General features: G+C 33.6%; 2 protein-coding genes across 3 annotated transcripts in view; both read left to right on the top strand.

Moving 5' to 3' along the window:
• The first annotated feature begins 838 nt into the window (after positions 1-838).
• On the top strand, positions 839-10867 carry LOC142547398 (kinesin-like protein KIN-4C). Of its 2 annotated transcripts, XM_075655680.1 has the most exons (27): positions 842-949; positions 1033-1173; positions 1308-1454; positions 1555-1707; positions 1789-2039; positions 2267-2436; positions 2772-2896; positions 3553-3589; positions 3739-3830; positions 3978-4094; positions 4343-4543; positions 4641-4827; positions 5028-5128; positions 5421-5519; positions 5622-5735; positions 5807-5923; positions 6004-6084; positions 6323-6394; positions 6466-6556; positions 6651-6685; positions 6832-6917; positions 7503-7571; positions 7694-7921; positions 8011-8146; positions 9301-9399; positions 9593-10153; positions 10309-10867. In XM_075655680.1, exons 2-27 carry the CDS (start codon positions 1054-1056, stop codon positions 10624-10626), a joined length of 3807 nt encoding a protein of 1268 aa, XP_075511795.1. In that variant the 5' UTR covers positions 842-949; positions 1033-1053; the 3' UTR covers positions 10627-10867. The 2 variants fall into 2 exon arrangements, with proteins under 2 accessions (XP_075511794.1, XP_075511795.1); XM_075655679.1 differs by having other exon boundaries at positions 839-1173.
• Positions 10868-11780: 913 nt separating this feature from the next.
• The window catches only part of LOC142547397 (protein SABRE-like), a 29761-nt gene continuing 20506 nt past the window's right edge, over positions 11781-21035 (top strand). Inside the window, exons 1-8 of the mRNA XM_075655678.1 lie at positions 11781-12143; positions 13472-13583; positions 13982-14242; positions 15910-16157; positions 16551-16773; positions 18518-18688; positions 18756-18833; positions 20063-20314. Of these exons, the coding sequence (XP_075511793.1) occupies positions 12073-12143; positions 13472-13583; positions 13982-14242; positions 15910-16157; positions 16551-16773; positions 18518-18688; positions 18756-18833; positions 20063-20314 (1416 nt within the window). The 5' untranslated portion in view covers positions 11781-12072. The remainder of the gene's footprint in view (positions 12144-13471; positions 13584-13981; positions 14243-15909; positions 16158-16550; positions 16774-18517; positions 18689-18755; positions 18834-20062; positions 20315-21035) is intronic.

The following is a 21035-nucleotide window of genomic DNA, read 5'->3' as shown; positions in this document are numbered from 1 at the left end:
TACACATGCACTTATGATAATAAATACATGATGATTATTCGATTTTACATGTTAATATTAAATCGACTCAAATGAAGATTTATGGTTTGACATGTTCTTGTTATCAATATATCACTTACAAGTTAAAATTTTGTCAAAAGATAGAATATTAATGAAGTGTCCGATATCTTGAGATGAACATTTAGCTTTATTTAAATTTATTATTATGCACATATGGATATTTATGCGAGGATGTTTTATTTGTTTATAGTTTTCGGTTCAATTATAAATACTCCAGCTAATATTAATGTCAAAATCAAATTTAGTCTTATATTAAAAAATGAATCTTACTTCAAGTGGGAAAATATAATATCTTGATAGTTTTTTGAGTAATTGACCTAAGACCTCAAAATAAAGATTGATATTCTACATTTTTTATGTATAGTAACACCTTTTCTGAAAAAAAAGGAAGATGCAGAAAGAATCAAATTGCATGCATGTCATGATCATAACGAGGGCCATTACAGAATCATTCAAAGGCACTATGTCTAAAATGTTAGTCGAGGTTAAGGATTTCTTCAGGTTATTGAAAAAAATCGAGGTTTCTCAAGAATGAAAAAGGACAAATTTGTATGGTCTTGATAAATATATTTTTAATGAAGTATAAAAAAATTAAGAAATGGGAGGCCAAAATCCAAATTATATGTTAGAAAATAATCAAATTTATTTATTTAAAAAATAAAATTTATTACTGTAGGCTCACTAATTTTTTTTTTTTGGAAAATAGGCCCACTAATTAAAGATAAATAATAATAATAATAATAAAGCGTTCCATTTGAATTTCGGACCTGGGCGGCGGCATTTCCTCAAATTCAAACCGTTTCTTCTTTTCATCTCTCTCCCCATCGAATTTCAAATCCAATCTCCGCCTCTCCGCCACCCATCGCTGCGCATTCTCTCTCCACCGGTGGTAACTTTCACTCACCTGAATACTCCCAAATTCTGGATCCCCCATTCTTCTGTTTGTAATTTGTTTCTGAATTCGGGCTTCAGGTTTCTGGATAAGTAATTGTGATGGAGAACGGCGATTCATCCCAGAGTGTGAGGGTTTCTGTGAATATACGACCGCTAGTTACTCCGGAGCTACTAATGGGATGCACAGACTGCATCACAGTCTATCCGGCGCAGAAGCAGGTATTGAACTGGTTGATTACACTGATCTATACATGGAAAAATCTGGACATGTTACTCATTTCATATGTGCAGTCGTTGTGCTACATAGATTTGATTTATAACTGAGTTTTCTGCTCAATTTTATGTGCAAAAAGGTGCAAATTGGATCGCATGCCTTCACATTTGATAATTTATTTGGTAGCAAGGGAAGTCCATCTTCTTGCATATATGATGAATGTGTAGCGCCACTGGTCGATGCGCTGTTTAGTGGCTACAATGGCACTGTACTTGCCTATGGTCAGGTAGCTTATTCACACGCGTAGTTTCAATTGAGTTATTTGTGATATTCAGTTAAAAACAATTAATTTCATAACAATGTTATCTTCTATTCTATGTTGCTAGACTGGGTCGGGGAAGACCTACACAATGGGCACCAATTATAATGGCGAAGGACACCAAGCTGGGGTTATTCCTAATGTGATGGATACAATATTTACAAAAATGGAAAGCATGAAGGAGTGTACCGAGTTTTTGGTTAGGGTATCCTTTATTGAGGTATAAGATTATAAATTGGGTGTTTCATAAATATTATGTTTTGCGTTTGAAGTTGGTAACTTTTTGAGTTTAATCTTACAGATTTTTAAGGAAGAAGTATTTGACTTACTGGATCCGGCTCCGGCTTTTTCAAAAGTTGACACACCATACATGGCAAAGACCGTGGGTCCCGCAAGAGTTCCTATTCAAATTAGAGAAACTGTGAGTGGAGGGATCACACTGGCTGGTGTTACAGAGGCAGAGGTAAGGACAAAGGAAGAGATGGCTTCTTACCTGTTGCAGGGTTCATTATGCCGTGCCACTGGGAGCACAAACATGAATAGTCAATCAAGGTACGCTATTTTTTTTTTTTTTGGAAACATTTTTGTTAAGAAAACAAATTGTTCTGTCACCATGCCACACATATACACACTTTTCTCATTTTTAGGAAATCTGAAGGGAAATGAAGTGCTTGGAATCAACCTGTAAAATTGATGGCACTTGCAGTGTTCGAGTTTTGTTGTTTGAACTTGTAGAACAATTTATATAAAATCCTTCTAATACACGTACTTTTTGCCAGTCGATCACATGCAATTTTCAGAATATCCATGGAACAAAAGAAAATAGCTCGATCTTCAAGTGGGGATGATATTGGTGATGAAATTTTGATTGCCAAGCTTCATTTAGTAGACCTTGCGGGCTCCGAGCGTGCGAAGAGGACAGGTGCAGATGGTACAAGATTGCGAGAAGGTAGTGCTTCATTTTGAAGGGAAGAATTTTCAATTCTGTGTGATAATTAGTTCTCTTATTATAATTTTTTTGTATTATTTTTATTAATGTTCTTTTTTCCTTAAACAATAAATGATGTGGGGGTTAAGATTTGTGCATTTCAGTGTATTATGTGGATGGTTTCCCAAAAAGAGGGGTTTGTATTGCATAAGATTATTCCTTCCATATTTGTTTTGTATTGTTCACCCTTCAACATTCTTCTTGTTCAGATAATGAAATTTTTTTATCTAAAACTTTTTCTTAATTCTTTTAATTTTGATGTTTCAAATTTATATGATATGTTTGTCAATGCTTAGGAATTCACATCAACAAGGGGTTGTTGGCTCTAGGCAATGTCATCAGTGCTTTAGGTGATGACAAGAAACGAAAAGAAGGATGCCATGTACCTTACCGTGATAGCAAGTTAACTCGTATATTACAGGCAAGGATGTATTCGCTATTTCTGGATGTTTTCCTGTTATAACGGGAAAAGATACTTGCACAAGTATTTTATAGTCATGCACAAAATATGTCGTGGTCTTGCTATAGTCCTCAACTTAGAATGTCAAATGTTGTAATGTACATTTATTATGATTGAGGAAACAATTATCAGCTTTAGTTAAGTCATTACCCTAATTTCTGTTAGGCAATGATGAAAACACATATTTGCATTTTATGAAGTTAGATTTCCGGGCTACTTTAACTCTATTACCTTGATCAAAGAAAACATCGAGGATATTTAGCTGATTCTTTTATTAATGATACATGGCTGAATGATGCGGAGAAGCCAAAAACGTTTCACATAAAAAACAATAGTAGTAGAAATAGGTTGAATGAATTTAAAGCAGAACTGGTATTAATGATATAAATCTATCTGAAAATCTCCACCTTTCAAATGAAAATGGCGTAGTGTGAGATTCTTATGTTCATCCGATTCCAATTTGCACTAATGCTGCTGAAAGTTGATCTTCTGTAATTTATTTTATTTTATTTGTATGTCAAAATTTGTGGCGGGCTTGTATTTTTTTGATAAAGTTCCCCTTTATTTTATTTCCATGAACTTGATTATGAGACTGAGTAGTTTTTCGAGCTTTGCAGGATTCTCTCGGTGGAAATAGTAAAACAATAATGATTGGTATGCTCTTCATATGGTCTCTCTCTCTCTCGTGTGTATATCTCTCTCTATGTGCTTACTAAATTATGATGGCCACATTATGTAATTAATAATATAACATTTTGTGAATTTTCATATTATTATAACAGTTTTTTTTTAAAATGTTACAGCTTGTGTAAGTCCAGCTGACACGAACGCAGAGGAGACAATCAACACATTAAAATATGCGAATCGGGCTCGTAATATTCAAAATAAAGCAATCGTAAGCTTCATCATTGATGTGTTAGCTTTTCGTTAGAATAGACCGCCCATGTATTCCATTGTAGTCCATTTATCAAAATAGATTTTTCATCATCACATGATAAGACTTATATGTCATGGTACTCCTTTTGTTTCTTTAAACATGTAGATCAATCGTGATCCAATGGCAGCTCAAACGCAAATGATGCGAAATCAAATTGAACAGTTGCAGGCAGAGTTGCTTTACTTTCAAGGCGGCACCACCGCACCATCAGAAGAAATTAAAGTACAACAGAGATTCTTATTCTATGATTAATGTGTCCCATGCATGAACCCTATGTGTCATTATCAAGGGGGCACCACTCCACCATAAAAAAGGACTAACTTTGATTTCCCCGCCTCTTAGATATCTAAGTCTAATTGATATGTTTGTCTAACTTTTTGTTCTACATATATGTAATCTTAACATGATCATCCCACAGTAGTTGTTGTAGTTTTGACTTTTGATTTTTACTCCATTTGCTGGGTCTACAGATTCTTAAGCATAAAATATCTTTACTTGAAGCAAGTAAAATAGCTCTACAGGAGGAACTTCAGGACTGTCGAATTGGTTATGAGAATTTGATGCAGCGTGCTATTGATGCTCAGGCAGAAAGGGATACACTTGTTTTGAAAATTGAATCAGCTCAACAAAATGGAAAACTTTTGGATGACACCAACACTAAATCAGATAAGGTTTGATTTTAATGTTACGTACTGTCATTTCTTTTATGTTACGATTTCTGAAATTGAGAAGTGTTCTTTTTTTAGTTTAAATTCTTTCATCTTGCAGGACTTTGATATGATCAAAAGATACGTCACTAAAATTCAAGAACTTGAGGGACAGTTGTTACGATTGCAAAGTTTAGACGGTTCAAGACGCGGTGATAATCATGTGTATCTTTCTTTGGAAGATGATGGGACTCACGGAAGTTATTCATGCCTTTTTGATTCTGATTTACAAAATGTTGAAAAAGATGGTAACTTATCATCAAGTGTTGAGACATTCAAAATTTTTGGTGGCTTTGTTTTGACATCTTCTCCATGGTTTGAACAAGTGACACTAATACAATATATTTATGTAAATGCTATGAATACTAACTTGGTTCAACCAACTGATATTTAGACAAAATAACCCATTTCATGCAGATAAAATGTGTTCTCCATACAATTCATGCAGGTGGGGCAGAAGTTGCACAAAAGGAGATTGATTATTCTTCTCTTCAACAAAAATTGGATACGGAGCTCAAGGAATTGGACAAGAGACTTGAAGAAAAGGAGGTAGACATTGTTTTGGAATTTTTCAGCATACAAATTTGAATGTTTAGGTTTATTGGAACCCCTATACTTAAGAAGATATTAACAAATAACATGAACATGATCAACAAATGGTAATCTCCAAAATAATTCCGAATTATCTAATGTACTACCATTATGGAAATAAGTAGGTGATAATTGTTGGAGCTTTTGTACCAATTTATCACTTCTGATCATTTTTAGAAATCTGAAATTTCATCTGTGTCTTGTACACACTTGCATACGTTATTAAACTTTAATCCACTCTTTTTTTAAGGCTGAAATGAAGCGATTTACGGGCCCTGATACCTCAGTTCTTAAGCTGCATTATGAGAAAAAAGTTAATGATTTGGAACTTGAAAAGAGGGCCTTGCAGGTATTACTTTCTGTATGTATTACTTTTTCTTATGAAAGCGTGTATTACTTAAATTAAGCTGCAAATGAAACATGTACTTTCAAATACCATTGTGCATCGTAGAAAGAGATTGAAGGTTTGAGACAGAATCTCTCGGACATCTCATCCAATTCTGGCGACAGTGCTCAAAAGTTGAAGGAAGAGTATCTTCAAAAGCTCAACATACTTGAGACACAGGTAAATAATCTTGAAAAACATGTTTATATTTATATATATAATTTTTGTTGATGGCTCCACTTTTCCTTTAGGTTGCCGAGTTGAAGAAAAAACAGGATGCCCAAGCTCAACTGCTGAGACAAAAACAAAAAAGCGACGAGGCTGCCAAAAGGTTGTTGGATGAGATTCAGAGGATAAAGACGCAAAAGGTTCTGCTTTGCTATGTGTCACTCTTGTATACAAAATTAGTAGTCAATTTTTTTGCGCTTATGCTCCTCGTCATTTGAAGGTTCAATTACAACAAAAGATAAAGCAAGAATCGGAACAATTTAGACAGTGGAAAGCTACTCGTGAAAAGGAAGTACTTCAGGTACTTCTATACTTCATTTTAGTTTTCTAAGATTCTCGAATTTTCAAATTGAATTACTTCAGCTTTCTCTTTCATTTTCTGGTATTTTACTCAATAGGTTAATTGCATTCTGACTAATGACAGCATGACAAGTCTATATGTGCCAAACCCGCTTATACTTTGCTGCATAACATTATCATCTTAAAATGCTACCAATTCTTCACGTAACTTAACTTGTAACTTGATGTCTTTTTTGTAGTTAAAGAAAGAAGGAAGGAGGAATGAATATGAGATGCACAAGCTGTTGGCACTCAACCAAAGACAAAAACTGGTAATTTTTTGACAACACACAAACTTGGTAGTGATCATATCAGAGAGATCACACTAAGTGTGGGTTTTCAGGTGTTGCAACGAAAGACTGAAGAAGCTGCTATGGCTACCAAGCGCCTTAAAGATTTGGTGGATTCTCGCAAAGCATCACGGGAATTCCCAGGTTAAATTATTTTGAAGTAGTATTGCCATGTGTAAATTGTAATGCTTATGCTTTTTGTTATCTTGAATTATCTGATACATTTTAATATTTGTAGGTGCAATAAATAATAAGAATGGCTCTGGGATTCAGGTACCTATCTATCTTCACAGGAAGGGTTTGCTCCATGTTTGTTGTCGTCATTGATTAAATAATTCTTCACATGTTACACTCGTTTCCTTGTTCATGAATCTATCTTCCCTTTAGTCTAATTCTACATTCATTGTTTTTTGTTTAAGGCATTAGTACAGGCGATTGAACATGAACTTGAAGTTACTGTTCGAGTACATGAAGTTCGATCAGAGTACGAGCGACAAATGCAAGAGTAAGTCTAGCAACTCATTTTGGAATGGTTCTTTTATTTTTTATAATTTTTATCGTGCTTCATCATTGTAAATATTCATATTACATGGTTTGGAGAGAGAACCAGTGAAAGCATGATGTTAATGAAGTTCCTCTTGACATATGCCATCTGTGAGAGTGTGCCAATGGAAATGGCTTATATGCCATGCAATGCTAGACATATTCCAAATGTAGAATGCATCTTATGTTGCATACCGTATAACCATAATCAAATAAATCTGTCATTTCCATGCTATACGAGGAACATTATCCCTAAACTGTGTTTGAAGAAGATGCAGCCAATAAATGCATGGACATAAATACCTTTTTGTGGTATTATGTGGAACGATTTCGTTCCTTTCGTGGCTATCTTTCATATTTCAATTAAATCCTAGGTGATGCAGTGTTTACTTTTTCTCAAACCAATTGTATTTTGGTCCACCTCGTTTAATTTTTGTCATCCTTTTCCCACGCTTTATAAATTGTACATCTCTTTTATTTTATTTTGAATTTGTTCTTGATATACATGTGTGTATATTTGTGTATGTGTGTGTGTGTGTATATATAGGAGGGCAAAAATGGCTGAAGAAGTGGCAAGATTGAAGGAAGAAGCATTGATTGAGAAGACGAATTTAAGGTTGAATTTCCTCGCCTTAATATTTTTGGTTGACCGCTCTAATTTTTTTATATGAAGAAATGGCATCAAGTGCGGGGGGATTTTCACTAAAGCATTTGATTGTTTCTAACTTTCTATTGCAGTGAATGCCCTCAGACAATGTCTCCGGGTGCTCGAAATTCTAGAATTTTAGCTCTTGAGAATATGCTTGCTACTTCTTCAAGCACTCTTGTTTCCATGGCATCTCAATTATCAGAAGCAGAGGAGTGTGGGCGAGCATTTAGTGGTAGAGGAAGGTGGAACCAAATTCGTTCGCTGGTGGAAGCTAAGAATATTATGAATTATCTTTTTAACTTGGCATCGTCCTCCAGGTAATTGGCTCTTTAAGTGATGGAATGAGTCTAGAAAACTAAAACATCCATGTTTCCTTAATGGATGACATTCTACCTATGCTGAACAGATGCCAGCTGAGAGACATGGAAGTTGATTGCAGTGAGAAGGATACGGAGATCAAAGATATGAAGGAAAAAATAGTCAATTTGATCAAGCAGTTGGAATTAACAAAGGTTGAATTCGCACGCCGGGAGAATTTAATGGTAACTCATATTATGAAAGAATTGATTTTATTTCACCAGTCAACAGCTCATATATAATGCTATTTATCGAACATATGCTAATTTATTGGGAAGTGCATTAATATAAATCATAAATTTGCGTCATATTAACACTGTAACATATAACATGAAAATTATTTTTTAATTTTTAAATGGTTTTCGTGAAAAGAATAAATATAAACTTTATATTTGAAAATTAGTTTTGATGTTAAAATGTTGTAGTTTAATCCATTAACAATGTGATATATATTATGAATCTTCGATTATGTCAGAAAAACTGTATCTTTCCTGTTTTACATCATATTTTTTTTGGAAATATTCGTGTTCTATATTATTGTACAATATTGAATGATGTCTATTATGGCATTTCTAACATAAGGGATGTGCCTGGTTGGGACAATATGCGCCTACAAAAACATGTACAAATAATTGTGTTAGTGATCTTTCTTTCTTTTTCTTTTTCAAATTTGAATCATTATAATTAATTTGAAAATAATACTAATTCACATTATAGTTTTAGAAAATTTTAATTATTTTCTTAATATAAAGAGTTTTAATTCAGTATTGATTAATTTTTATATAATATTTTTATGAGGAATTTAATTTTTTTGTTGTATTGACATACAAACTTATTAAAAATAAGATAATTAAATGTATTTCAATAACATTTATCATTACATGAATTGTATTTAAAGTTACTTTATTAAGTTTTGTTGTCACTTTATTGATTTATTTACGTATACTGTTTAATTTACTATATGACTTGATTAATTATTTAAATAAATTAAACATTAAAATAATAAATGAATTTATTAATAACTTTATAATTATATTTGGATGAAATAAAAGAATTAATGTAAATAAAACAGTAATTTATAAAATCTTTATTTTTTTAATGTGATTTGAAGTAGATAATTTTGGGAACGTTTTTTTCTAAGAATGGGGATGAAATTAAGTTTGGTGTAGAAGTTCCATTTTGGTGCAAAAAATTGTGTTAAGTGGGAGATGACTTAAATAATTGTAATTCTTGATTGATCTTTTTTTTTTAATCTTAGTTTCATTCCACATATGATTTTATTGCCTCCAAACTTAAAATTATGATGACTAAATGTCAGTAATTAAAATACTTCCGACAGAAATTGGCTTGGAAGAGACACTCCATAGAAAAGACGATGAACTTTGAAACAAGTCTGACTAATATTAGCAAAGGTCATGTGTATGATTTGCGGCCCAAGGTATGGTCTTGTTGGCGTCAATACCCTTGCAACCATAATCCAACAAAAATAATTTTTACTTTATAATTTCGTTACATAGTATTTTGCTTTATCAAGAATTGTTGAAGCTCCTCTTTTTTGAAAAACATTGGAGTATTTAATTTAATCTTTTCTTACAATTTACCTCTCATTTTTATTTGGCATTGATTCCAAGGGATTCCGGAGCTCCATGGTATTTGATAGTGGATTGAACAGACACGAGTTGTTGGAAGACATGGATACATCTGATGAATATGAACCAGAGGCTTCTGATCTGTTTACAGATGATGACAGTGTGTGGGAGTGTGCAAAGAGAAAACGACGACAAGCTAACAAGAGAAATTCGAAAAAAGACAATGCTTTAGAAATTTCCATGGATTTAGAAGAAAAGAATCCCGTGAGCTCAACAGAGCAAGTTTGTTGCTCTTGTACCAAAGGTTCTTTCTGCAAAACATCTAGATGTGAGTGTCGTGCTGCGAGGGGCAATTGTAACATGTCGTGCAGTTGTGAACCCACCAGATGTAGCAACAGGGAAGAAGTTTATGCAAAGGACTCAGTTCAAACTGAATTTCTTGAATCTGCCGGACATATTTCTGGGACAGATGACGCGGAACAAAATCATAGCCTTGCTTCTCAAGGTGCAAGGCTACTTCAGAATGCTTTATCTGAGAAGCCGGCCAACACGAAAGATGGAGGCAATACTGGGAAGCCATTATCCGACATCAGCAACAACATAGTAAGTAGTCTTCAAGTTATATAGTGAAAGAAATTATATTAATTTTACTTTTGTTGCCAAATGGTATAATACCATTGTTTTGAAGTTGCTGGCATTAAGTTCTAATTATATATCAAACCATGTTAAGTTGTTGAGTTTCCCCTCTTAACTTTCAGGCAATATCTGGGGCGTCAAAACCCATGAACAGGAAAAAATGGCGTAAATCCGTTATTCAACTTGTCCCTGCTCCACCTCCTACATCCCTAGCACAGAATGTTGAAGCGCCAATGCAACCAAAAAATAATGATGAAATTGATATCCCATTGAAGTTACCAAGAGCAATGCGCTCGACTTTGACAAATAGCAATCTTTTGAAGGAGAGGAACTTGGATCAAGTAAACGAATCGGTTGATAAAGACAGTTACCCTTCAACTATTGGAAGTCCAAGTCAGCAGGGAAGAACAAAGAATGAGAAAGAAAATAATGCACTGTAAGCTGTGGTACCTAAATAATTTTATGATACTTGGAGTCGTCGACCAATCTTCTAATTTTTGGTGTTTCATGGATTCATGAAATCACAAGCCTTGTAGCCTTGTAGTTGGTGCATGTTTTTCCTGTCGAAAAATGAGGGAACTTGTAGGAACACCTTGAGATATGGTTTAAGATGCTGTAATTTGTATTGTCTGGGATGTCAGCAAGTACATGCTTTGAACTAGTTTATTCAAATTTTCTCTCAAGTTTATTGGTTTGGTTTACTTTATCATTAGTCATTCTTCCAGGTTTTTGACATTATCAATGACAATTGTTCATTATGATGTCAAGTGATATGCATTTTTTAAAATGTGTTTATTTTTTTATGTGCGTGGAAATGTATATAATGATATCAATTAATAAAATTTTATTTGAAATATGAAATTTGAATGAATTTTTACGTTAGATCGAGTGTTTAATGATTACTGTTGTAATATTTTAGGTTTTCTAATTAAAATAAAACTGTGTATATTTTTAAATATTATCTTTCATTTTCTTTTATGTAATAAAAGATAAAAGCAGTAATTTTTTTTTTATAAATGAGCATCACTTATTATAATTTTTGATATTCTATTGCATTATGTTTTCATAGTTGATTAAAATTATAAATAAAAAATCGAGTAGGATCATTTTAAAATTAATCATTCAATCATAATATTGCTCAACAAATATGTGAATTTATTTCTAGCATATTTATTAGCCCCAAATGACCCAAAAGAGCAAACATAATCTCACTACCTGTCTTAATGACTTAAAAATTCAAAAATTATTTTAAGAAATCTAAAAGATCTTTTATAATTATTATTTTTAGAACTTAAGATAACAAAATTTATCACGCAATTGAATTTAAATTCAACATTATGTTGATTGCAAATCTATTTTGTACAAAGCAAATGTATAAACTCTCTAAATAGTGAATTTCACAATTTTAAACAATGAGGATGCAACATATTTCAATATATCTCTTTTTTAAATATAAAAGGCTAAATTTTTATAATTGAATGTTAATGGGGGGTGTTTTATGGATATTTAATTTCTTCCAAGGGCCAAACTGTAAATTACAGGGTAACCAAGAACCATATGTATGCCGGGTCGAAGGAATGCCCGGTTGCCCCACAGTCAGCATCCACATCTCTCCATTACTATAATTGTCGATTCTCTCTCCCTCTCTCTCTCTCCCTCTCCCCTACAAACACTCCTTCACATCTACGACCATTTCTTCCTCACTTTCTGTCTGATCATATTCCAGGATAATGAATGCTCGATTCTTCATCTACTTCTGTGATGGGCTCTACACGGGATTATCTCATTTAGTCGAAAGATTCATTTTTTAATTTCATTTTACCAAATGCGTGCAGATTGTGGGGAAGATATTGCTGCCGGATCGGAGAAAATTTGATAGAATTATAATGGGGGCTTCCCCGGCCAAGTTCTTGTTTGGATTCCTTATCGTTTCCATCTTACTATGGATTATATTCATGTAATGTCTGTCAGCCGTTTGAGTTTATGGCTTTTTTTTAAGTTTTTATTTTTATTTGGAATTCATGTATGTGGTGTAATGTGCGTGCACTCTTGCCAGTAGTTTTCTTGAAATCATGAGGCGCTCGATACTGCTCTTGATTGAGTTCTTGATTTGTTAGTAACGGTGATCCTTTTCTTTAATTTTGAGGTAGGAATTTGATTCCTTATTTGATCATCATGTCCTTTTGATTCTTTATTTATCAACTCATTGGATGGTTAAGATGTTTTATTGTGAATAATGCATCCAAGCGGAGCCTAAATTTATTAAAAAATGGGACATGAGATTTGAAGTTCTTTGGGGGACCATATCACTTCCTCCCCGCTGATTCCTTCTCTGGATTATTTTCCGCATTTCTTGTTTAACAATATGTAGTTGTTCGTACTTCAATGTGGCCCTCGTGGCACATGAAAATTCAAACCTCCTCTCGACTTGAACTTTTAAACTAGTATTGTTTTTATACCGGGCACCAGAATACAAAGTGAACGTCAAATCATCCACATCTTACTACCAAACAGCTGGAAATGATTTGGCAAAATGATGCCTTTTCTATTCTCAAGTTTGATTTCAAAAATAGATGGTGGTGGCATCTTTGTGACACCATGATGCCCGGCGATATATGATCGATGGAGTGCTAAACAACTGAAAAACTTTAAAGTCAGAGCGTATAGATAACTTTTTTTGGGAACAAACTTAAAGACCTAATAACCTATCAATTATCATTCACAAAAACAGTTGTTAAAAATTGCTGTTGCAACACATTTAGCTGCAGCTGTTCTCTGAGTTTGCTCTTTTTGGTGGTGAATTGGATAGAAAAACCTGAAGGGTGGCGTAAAATAATGGAAGTTAATTTACATTGAAGGCAAGCTTGCACAACTGAGATGCCTATGTGAATCTTCTTTTGAGTTCATAATAATTTCCACATCAAAGAGACTGATTATATTTGTCTGAGAATTGCATTTTCTTGCTTATCATTCCATCTCTGCGTAGACATTAATATTGGAGTGGTGCCACAATATATGGTTGCTTACTGTTCTATTTTCCTTCTTGTGTACTGATATCTGCTGTGTTGTACAAAACATGCGTTGTTTATGAGTTTTCTGAGTCTTTGACTTCTTTCTTTCTTTGTGCAGGGGCTAGTTGCTGCTTATTGTACAATTTGAATATAATTAAACTATTCATGCAAATTCTTCATTAATTATTGTGATCCACTACATGATATTCAAGTTTGTATGTCAATGAAGGATTACTTTACAATCATTTGACTTTATTGATGCATCTTGTTTCAGGTTTGCTTCCAGGTTGCTGGCATGGGTCCTCAGCCGATTCATGGGAGCATCAGTTGGATTTCGTGTTGCTGGATGGAAATGTTTGAGAGATGTTGTCGTGAAGTTCAACAAGGTATTTCTTTTTTTAATTAGTGTCTCTGACATATCTCTAAATAAAGATTAATTCAATTGTGTTATTGAAAGCTGCATTGACTCTTGTAAATGTACGGAATATTTGTGGACACATGACTTGGAAAAAATGTTTAGATATGGAGGAAAACTATGGAATTTTCCTGGTTATGTGTTGCTCATGTAGTTAAAAATGTTGAGATACGGGAGGAAAACTTTGGAATTTTCCTGCTTGTGTTGCTCATGTAATAACAGTTGTAAATGACGAAACAATGTTTGTTACATTGGTAATTTTATTGATTTTCTGTTTTGATGAAAGCATTTTTATCAAATGTTCACACGTACTGCAGCAGTTCATTACTGAAATTTGTTTTGCACGTTCTGACGGGTCTTATGTTACAGGGTGCTATTGAATCCATATCTGTAGGCGAAATCAGGCTAAGTTTGCGGCAGTCCTTGGTTAAGCTAGGAGTTGGTTTTATTTCCAGGGATCCAAAATTGCAGGTGTTAATATGTGATTTAGAAGTTGTAATAAGGTCTTCAAAGAAAAGCACACAGAAATCTAGAATGAAAAAACCTAGAACCTCAGGCAGAGGAAAGTGGATGGTTGTGGCTAACATGGCAAGATTCTTGTCAATTTCAGTGACTGACTTGGGTCTAAAGGTAAAATGAACTTGTTAACATCCATGTTTTTTCTTGGCCTCTCTAGTCCTATATCACTACATTTTCTTGTTCAATTCTCATTCAAAGACATTAGGAAAGTTATTTGCTTTTTCGTCTACATTTAATCATAGCTATATATTTGAAATAAATAAAATAATTGTAATGAAAAGAGGATATATAACCTTTTGGTTGACTGCTATAAAACTTTCATCCACACATCCATGTCTTTTACATGGAGGAGGTAGTCACAATAAATCAGCAAGAACAAGTAACCAAATGAAGCGATCAAGAACTTTATTGTTGATAATCTTGTACAAACTATGTAAGAACGCAAAAAGGGGGAAATTCTAGCCAAATAATTACTGAAGGAAATGATAATATCATAATAAAGCTGTAGTTATTTAAGAAAAAAGAAGTAAATGTGTGATAGCTCCTGAGTAAAAAATAACTGCTGCAACGAACAGTGAAATTTACTTAAGGTCTCTCAGCAATTACACTGTCCTTGCATATCCTCCTACAAAATAGAAGCTTGAATTCATCAAAAGGATTCGTTGTACTAAGCCTTTGTTTGAACCTTTCACGAGATAATTAGATACGAAGAAGCACAACAATTTGAAATTCCAAAACTGTTTAATTACAGCAATAAAATTTCCCTTGAACATTGTCTCCAATTATACAGAAGCCGTAAAAAGAAAGAAATGAGGACCATATATTTAGGGTCTGTTTAATTAGGATGATGTGAATTTTGATTTGATAGGATTATAGATAAATAAATATTATGATTATTAAAATATTTGAATTGCATGTTGAATAATAATGAATAAATAATAATATGTTTGGTTCAACATGAAACTCGAATATTTTTATCATAATATTTATTTATCCATCCAATCCTATCAAATCACAATTCACATCAACTAACTAAATGGACCCTAGTCAGAGCTTCAACTATCTTTGACATATCGGCAATTATCTTTTATTATCCTAATATAATATCGTTTCTTATAAAAAAAATATTTGCTTTGATTAATTTGAGATAAGATGACAAAATTACATTTTTATTCTTTTCAATAATTATTAAAAATAAATAAATTAAGATATGAAGTGTAATATAGTATTCATTGATTTGATTGTTGTCAGATAAATAATTAATAATTTAATCGATGTTGGATAAATAATCAATAAATAAATTTGCAACCAAACATTTGATGGGATTGAATTATTAAATCTCATCTAAGCAACCAAACATAATTTTAGGTTACAAAATTATTATAGACATACAATAGATTTTTTTATTGATTTACTTGAGATCATTTTTGTTGGTTATGTGTTTTTGTGTTATTTGAACATTAAAGTCATGATGGATACTACTAATACAAACGAAGAATGAAGGAGAAAGAACATAAGTTTCTGTCGATATATTATAGTTTTCCATAACTTCATATCTCTGTCATTGGGTTGGCACAATAGCACAATTAGGGGAAAGGGATTCAAAGGGAAAAGCTTCCAAATTTATTACATACTTGGATTTGGATCATGTACAACTTTATTATCTTTTTTCCTTCTCACAATCAGGATCTCTAGTATTATTATGATATGTACTAAAACACATTTCAAGGATCTTTATATCATAAGTTGATATTGAATTCTGTATTTTAAAACCTCAGACATCTAAAGCTTCCTTGGATGTCAAAGAACTGAGAGTAGACATATCAAAAGATGGTGGATCAGAGGGAGGCTTGTTTGTAAAGCTGCAGCTTGTTCCCATTAATGTTCACTTAAGTCAATCTCGAGTAACATCTGATCAATCAGTAATCTCCGACGGATCTATCACTACCAACCAGTTTGTTGACAACACCAGTCCTCCTTTCAGTTGTGAAGAATTCTCTCTCTTGTGTGAGTTTGGCCATAATAGGTAAGTCTTAGTTCTCCATTGTTTTCCATTAATTTGCTTTAGTTTTTTTATGAAATGAGATGCGTCATGGAAATATTGGTTTTCAAAAATTGTTGGATTAGGAATTTATGAAATGAAAAATGGAAATGAATTCGCAGGCTTTTATTTTATGGAATTTCTACTTCAGAGTAACTGATTTGCAGATATCCTTAATCAGTCTCGCAAGAAGAGTATTATCATTTTTGTTGATTAGAACAGAAGGTATTTATTTATTAAGCCATGAATTGGTTTGTTGTTAGTGGGATAAAAAGATTATTACTGGGTGCCTCTCTTTCGTCCCCAATGATTTCTCTAAATCTCAAATATATAGTGGTTTGTTAAGGTGTTTAATGAGCTTTATTATTGTTGATGCAGGGAAGCAGGTGTAGTTGTTAAGAATTTGGATACTACCTGTGGAGAAGTTCGCATAAATCTGTGTGAGGATCTGCTGTTTAAGGAGAAGGATCAGCCCGACACCTCTCCTCAGCCTTTTCCAGAAGTTTCCCCAGCAATAGAAGAATCTGTGCATGCAAAAAAACCAAGGGGAACAAATGCATTGTCTGCTGTATCCAAGTACAATTCTATATTTCCAGAGAAGGTTGAGTAAATTTTCTGTTCATAGTCTCTCATGTGACATGCGTATCGTTAGGTAGATTGAATGCATCGCTGTGTTTGGAGGACAAAGATATTAGGGCAGCTTTAATCGAGCTATATTTGTATTTTTAATTGTTAAGTTTATTAGTTTGTCAAAGGATGTTGCATTCTGTAGTGTACATATAGGTCAGTTTAAATAAATCAGTCTGTTGTGTGTTTTGAATGAAATTGATAGTTGAAACTTATACTGCGACTTGGTGTATGATTACGGAATCTTTTGGATGGAACTTAATCTGAATTTCAAAAATGTCCGAAGCCCGTGTCTGTTAATCTTCGAACTGAAATTTCTAGAAAAGAGGCTATTAAATTTGGATTGATAAAAGTAATTCTTTGTTGGAGTTGATTTTGGTTGATTGTTTGTTAGTGATGAAACGGAAGGGATATAGTATGGGAGTTAGATTCGTGTTCTTGCATTTCAGGAGAAACATAGGACAGGTAACAGAAAAAAAGAGATGGGACTGTGCTTACCCTTAGCAAGAATTGAAATTCAGGAAAAAAGGTATTGAAAACTCAATAATTTAAGATACTTTACACATATTTAAAATATTTCGGCAACTAGGAAAAAGATTAGCATCAGGATTCAAATTAGAACCGATCACTTAATCAATTTGATCTAATCTACGAGTTTATATTGATCCAAAGAAATTTTAAATTTATGGTATGTCCTGTAGAGTCGTGAAAAAGATCACAAATCTAAAACATTGCCAGATTATTCTTTCCTGTATTAATTCTGAAATTATGATATGACAAGAATCTGAAGATGAAAATGAATTTTTTTTTAAAATTATTATCAAATAACTACTGCTAGTAATGGGAACCACCAATCTGATTTTGTGCTTTAGAGTATCATTGTTTGTTTCCGGCATTAATGACTGAATCTCATGAGGAAACAGACAAGCTGAAGATGGAGAAGTTTGCTGGAAATATGTACTAATTGAACTGTTCGAAGAGTGTTGAGAGCCATTATACAATATCTGTTTTTGGTGGCTTTGGTCGGTGATTTTACTGTCAAAACCGACGAAGCAAAAGGAATAAAAAATATGTTGGAATATCTATCTGGTTTGATGTTTATACTGACATGAACATGGGTCTATGATATATATAAAACTTGATGGTTGTGACACGAATCATTTAAGTGGCCAACCACCAGGAGTATAGAACAGGAACACAAACTATGCTGCATATTTTAAAGGACCGTGGGCTCATCCATCGTAGATGCAAGTTACGGGGTTGATTTAGGAACGAAAGATTTGAGATTGAAAGAATTTTTGCCAGATTTGGATCTTGGATTTTATAAGGTGGACCTCTATTGTGGATGCAGTGGTTTGTTTTGAGAGAGGCAGAAGTTTTGGTCAGTTTTCACGATTGATTATTATTCAGAGTGTGGCCAATAAATGAGATAAAATGCATGGTAACTAGAAAAGGGAGGTTCTATTACGCTAAGTATGTATTTTTGCTTGAATATTGCCTTCAAAGACCTCGGTTTGTATCCATCAAACCTATGATATTCTGTATGGGTTAAAAATTTATAGTTACATTTCCCCTTTATAAGAAAAGGACATAGTGCGCATCTCACAATGTGGTGTTTACGGTTGGCTGCTTCTATTTTGTTCGCCTCGTTAAACTGGGTGTTTACATTGGCTATTTTCACTGATTAAATTGATTTATCTGTGATTTTTTTTCAACAGGTTGGCTTTACCTTGCCAAAACTTGATGTAAAGTTTATTCATCGTGGTTATGGTTTGGTGGTTGAGAATAACATAATGGGAATCCAACTGAAATGCATAACATCTAAATCTGTTGAAGAAGTTGGGGAAAGTGTGAGGCTTGATGTTCAGTTGGAATTCAGCGAGATTTATGTAAGTTCAAAGATTGTGCTTATATTGTTTTTATCCTCTTTTATTAATTTAATTTATCATGCTGTAGCTGCTCAGAGAAGTCGGCATCTCGATTGTGGAAGTGCTGAAACTTGATGTTGTTTCCTCAGTTTACATACCCCTTCAGGTATGGTTTTCTCAAGTTTTATTCAGTAGAATTATCTTTGTTGGAACAACTGCATCCAAAATGTTAGTCCGTATCTGTTTTAGAAAATCCTCAGAGGTTTAGGGTGACTACCAAGCAACTTATGGATCGAATAGAAATTTTCTTTCATTTCAACTTCTGTTTAAATAAAAAATGCAACATTTTAACCTTCACAGCGCTGTGGGGGGTTATCAGATTGTTTCATCTGCCTTGCTGTTCCGAACTAATTTAAAACTTATAAAAGATCTGTCTTTTTTCTTATTAACAGGCCATTCTCTGTTTTCCTGCTTGCTTCTGTAAGCGTTTTGATATTAATATTTGTTGCATATTCGAGGAGTGATTTAGAACAAAGTCAGATTAATCGAAACTTTTATAGATGGTTTCTGGTTGTAGAGGATGTTAAGTGGGACGAAACTTGATGCTATTGGAAATTTGTAATGGATTTTAGCTTTGAAGTGCATCAAGAGTATTAACTTGCTAACATCCAGTTTAAAAGTGAGCCCTAATTGACTAATTATTAAAGCCCGCATGTGTTTTCTTTTTCTTTCTATTTTTGTGTGTCGTATCACCACTAAATGTATTTAAAATTATTCACTCTGTGATTGGGGCTTATCCTTCATTCAAACCAAGACTAACCTTGGAATAATCTCTCTTTTTGTGAGAATTGCAATTTAAAAAGTTCACTTTATGGAAGCCTTAGTTCCGATATTTTGCATGCTGTAGAAATAGAACTGACGGACATCGTAATGCTTCCATAAAGTTGTGGCTCCCGCTCCCTCAAACTTAACATGCGGGCAAAATTCTGTGCTACCGATTCATCTTAAGTTTAAAATAGGCACTTTTCAGCTCCTACTTCTCTACCTTGCTTATCTACTTAAAGAGGGTGTTTCTGCGGATTTACAAAATTACTGTTAAGGTTTTGACATGAAACAAGCTCTATCCAGTTGGGCTAGCATCTTGACAATAATAGGACCTGGGTAAAACATCTGTTTGGTTTTGCATGTAATTTCATACTTGAAATTTATGATGTCGACTTTATCCTTGCTATAATGCACCACAGACACTTGGCACTTACATTATATATGTAAATGGATCGGTGGAATCATTCAATTAACATCTGCCGGAAGATATAATACTAATTTCAGTTTTTCAAGTCTTGCCTGTTAATTTTAGTCTTATCATTTACTTGCGTGGGATGCTTTCCTTTGCAGCATAATTCTCCCATCAGATCTGAAATTGATGTCAAGCTTGGAGGCACCCAGTGCAACTTAATTTTGAACAGATTAAAGCTATTCATGCGTGTGCGTCCCCCACGAAAGCCTAAAATGGGACTTTTGGAAGAAAATTCTGCTAAAGAAAAATCACAGTCCCCTGAACTGAGAGCTGTCATGTGGACTTGCACTGTTTCAGCCCCAGAGATGACTGTTGTTCTTTACAGTTTGAATGGTTCTCCTCTGTACCATGTAAGAACCTACTGAGAATAAATTACCAGTCTTTCTATCACTTCAAAGAGTTATCTCGTCGTGAACTGTAATTTCAATCAATGGAGGCATTCGAGCATGATGTATTTCTGTTACAATAATAAAAGATCCCTTAAGTTAGGAACTTATCGGTCATATATATGGTTTGATCGAACCTAATTTTGGAATTATGGTGCTTTGGCGATCCCTAGCTCCCTGCATATTACATGATTTTGCAGGGCTTAATGCAAGTTATTTTCAAAAACATGATTTTCAATGCTTTTATGCTATGGTTGTTAGGGAATATGTGGCAGGGTCGTGGGGGCTTAGATTGACGAGTTGTATGAGAAGAAGATACCAAAATAAAGCAGAAAGTAGTGCAAAATTTGTACTAATAAATAGTAGTGTATTATTGTTACTCTAATATTTTTCTTGAAATATCCATAATAAGTTTCGAGCATAAAAGAATTTTGACTAATGAGAAAACCAGATAAGCTACTTCATTTATCTATCCTACGTTTTCCTACCTTAAGCCAAAGTTATCTCAAGTGAATGAGACTCGAAATACCTCAGATGCTAGTTCTGGTACAAGCGCATCTTCCAAATGTTAAGGGCTCCATTCATGTAAATTTTCCTTTTGAGTTTCAACATATCCCATGGATTGCTTTTTAGTTATGGAGGATTTGTTTGACAGTTGTTTTGTTTATATGCATAAGTTACTTTC

The sequence above is a fragment of the Primulina tabacum genome, chromosome 5, assembly GCF_025594145.1.
Source record: "Primulina tabacum isolate GXHZ01 chromosome 5, ASM2559414v2, whole genome shotgun sequence".
Classification (NCBI taxonomy): Eukaryota; Viridiplantae; Streptophyta; class Magnoliopsida; order Lamiales; family Gesneriaceae; genus Primulina; species Primulina tabacum.
Note: the sequence above shows the minus strand (reverse complement) of the source record. Positions and strands in the feature narration are given on the sequence as shown.

Coding starts and splice junctions, on each gene's coding strand:
- LOC142547398 (XM_075655679.1), top strand. CDS start 1,054: ATGGAGAACGGCGATTCATCCCAGAGTGTGAGGGTTTCTGTGAATATA. Junction 1,708..1,788: donor TTAGGGTATCCTTTATTGAG/GTATAAGATTAT, acceptor TTAATCTTACAG/ATTTTTAAGGAAGAAGTATT. Junction 4,828..5,027: donor ACAAAATGTTGAAAAAGATG/GTAACTTATCAT, acceptor CAATTCATGCAG/GTGGGGCAGAAGTTGCACAA.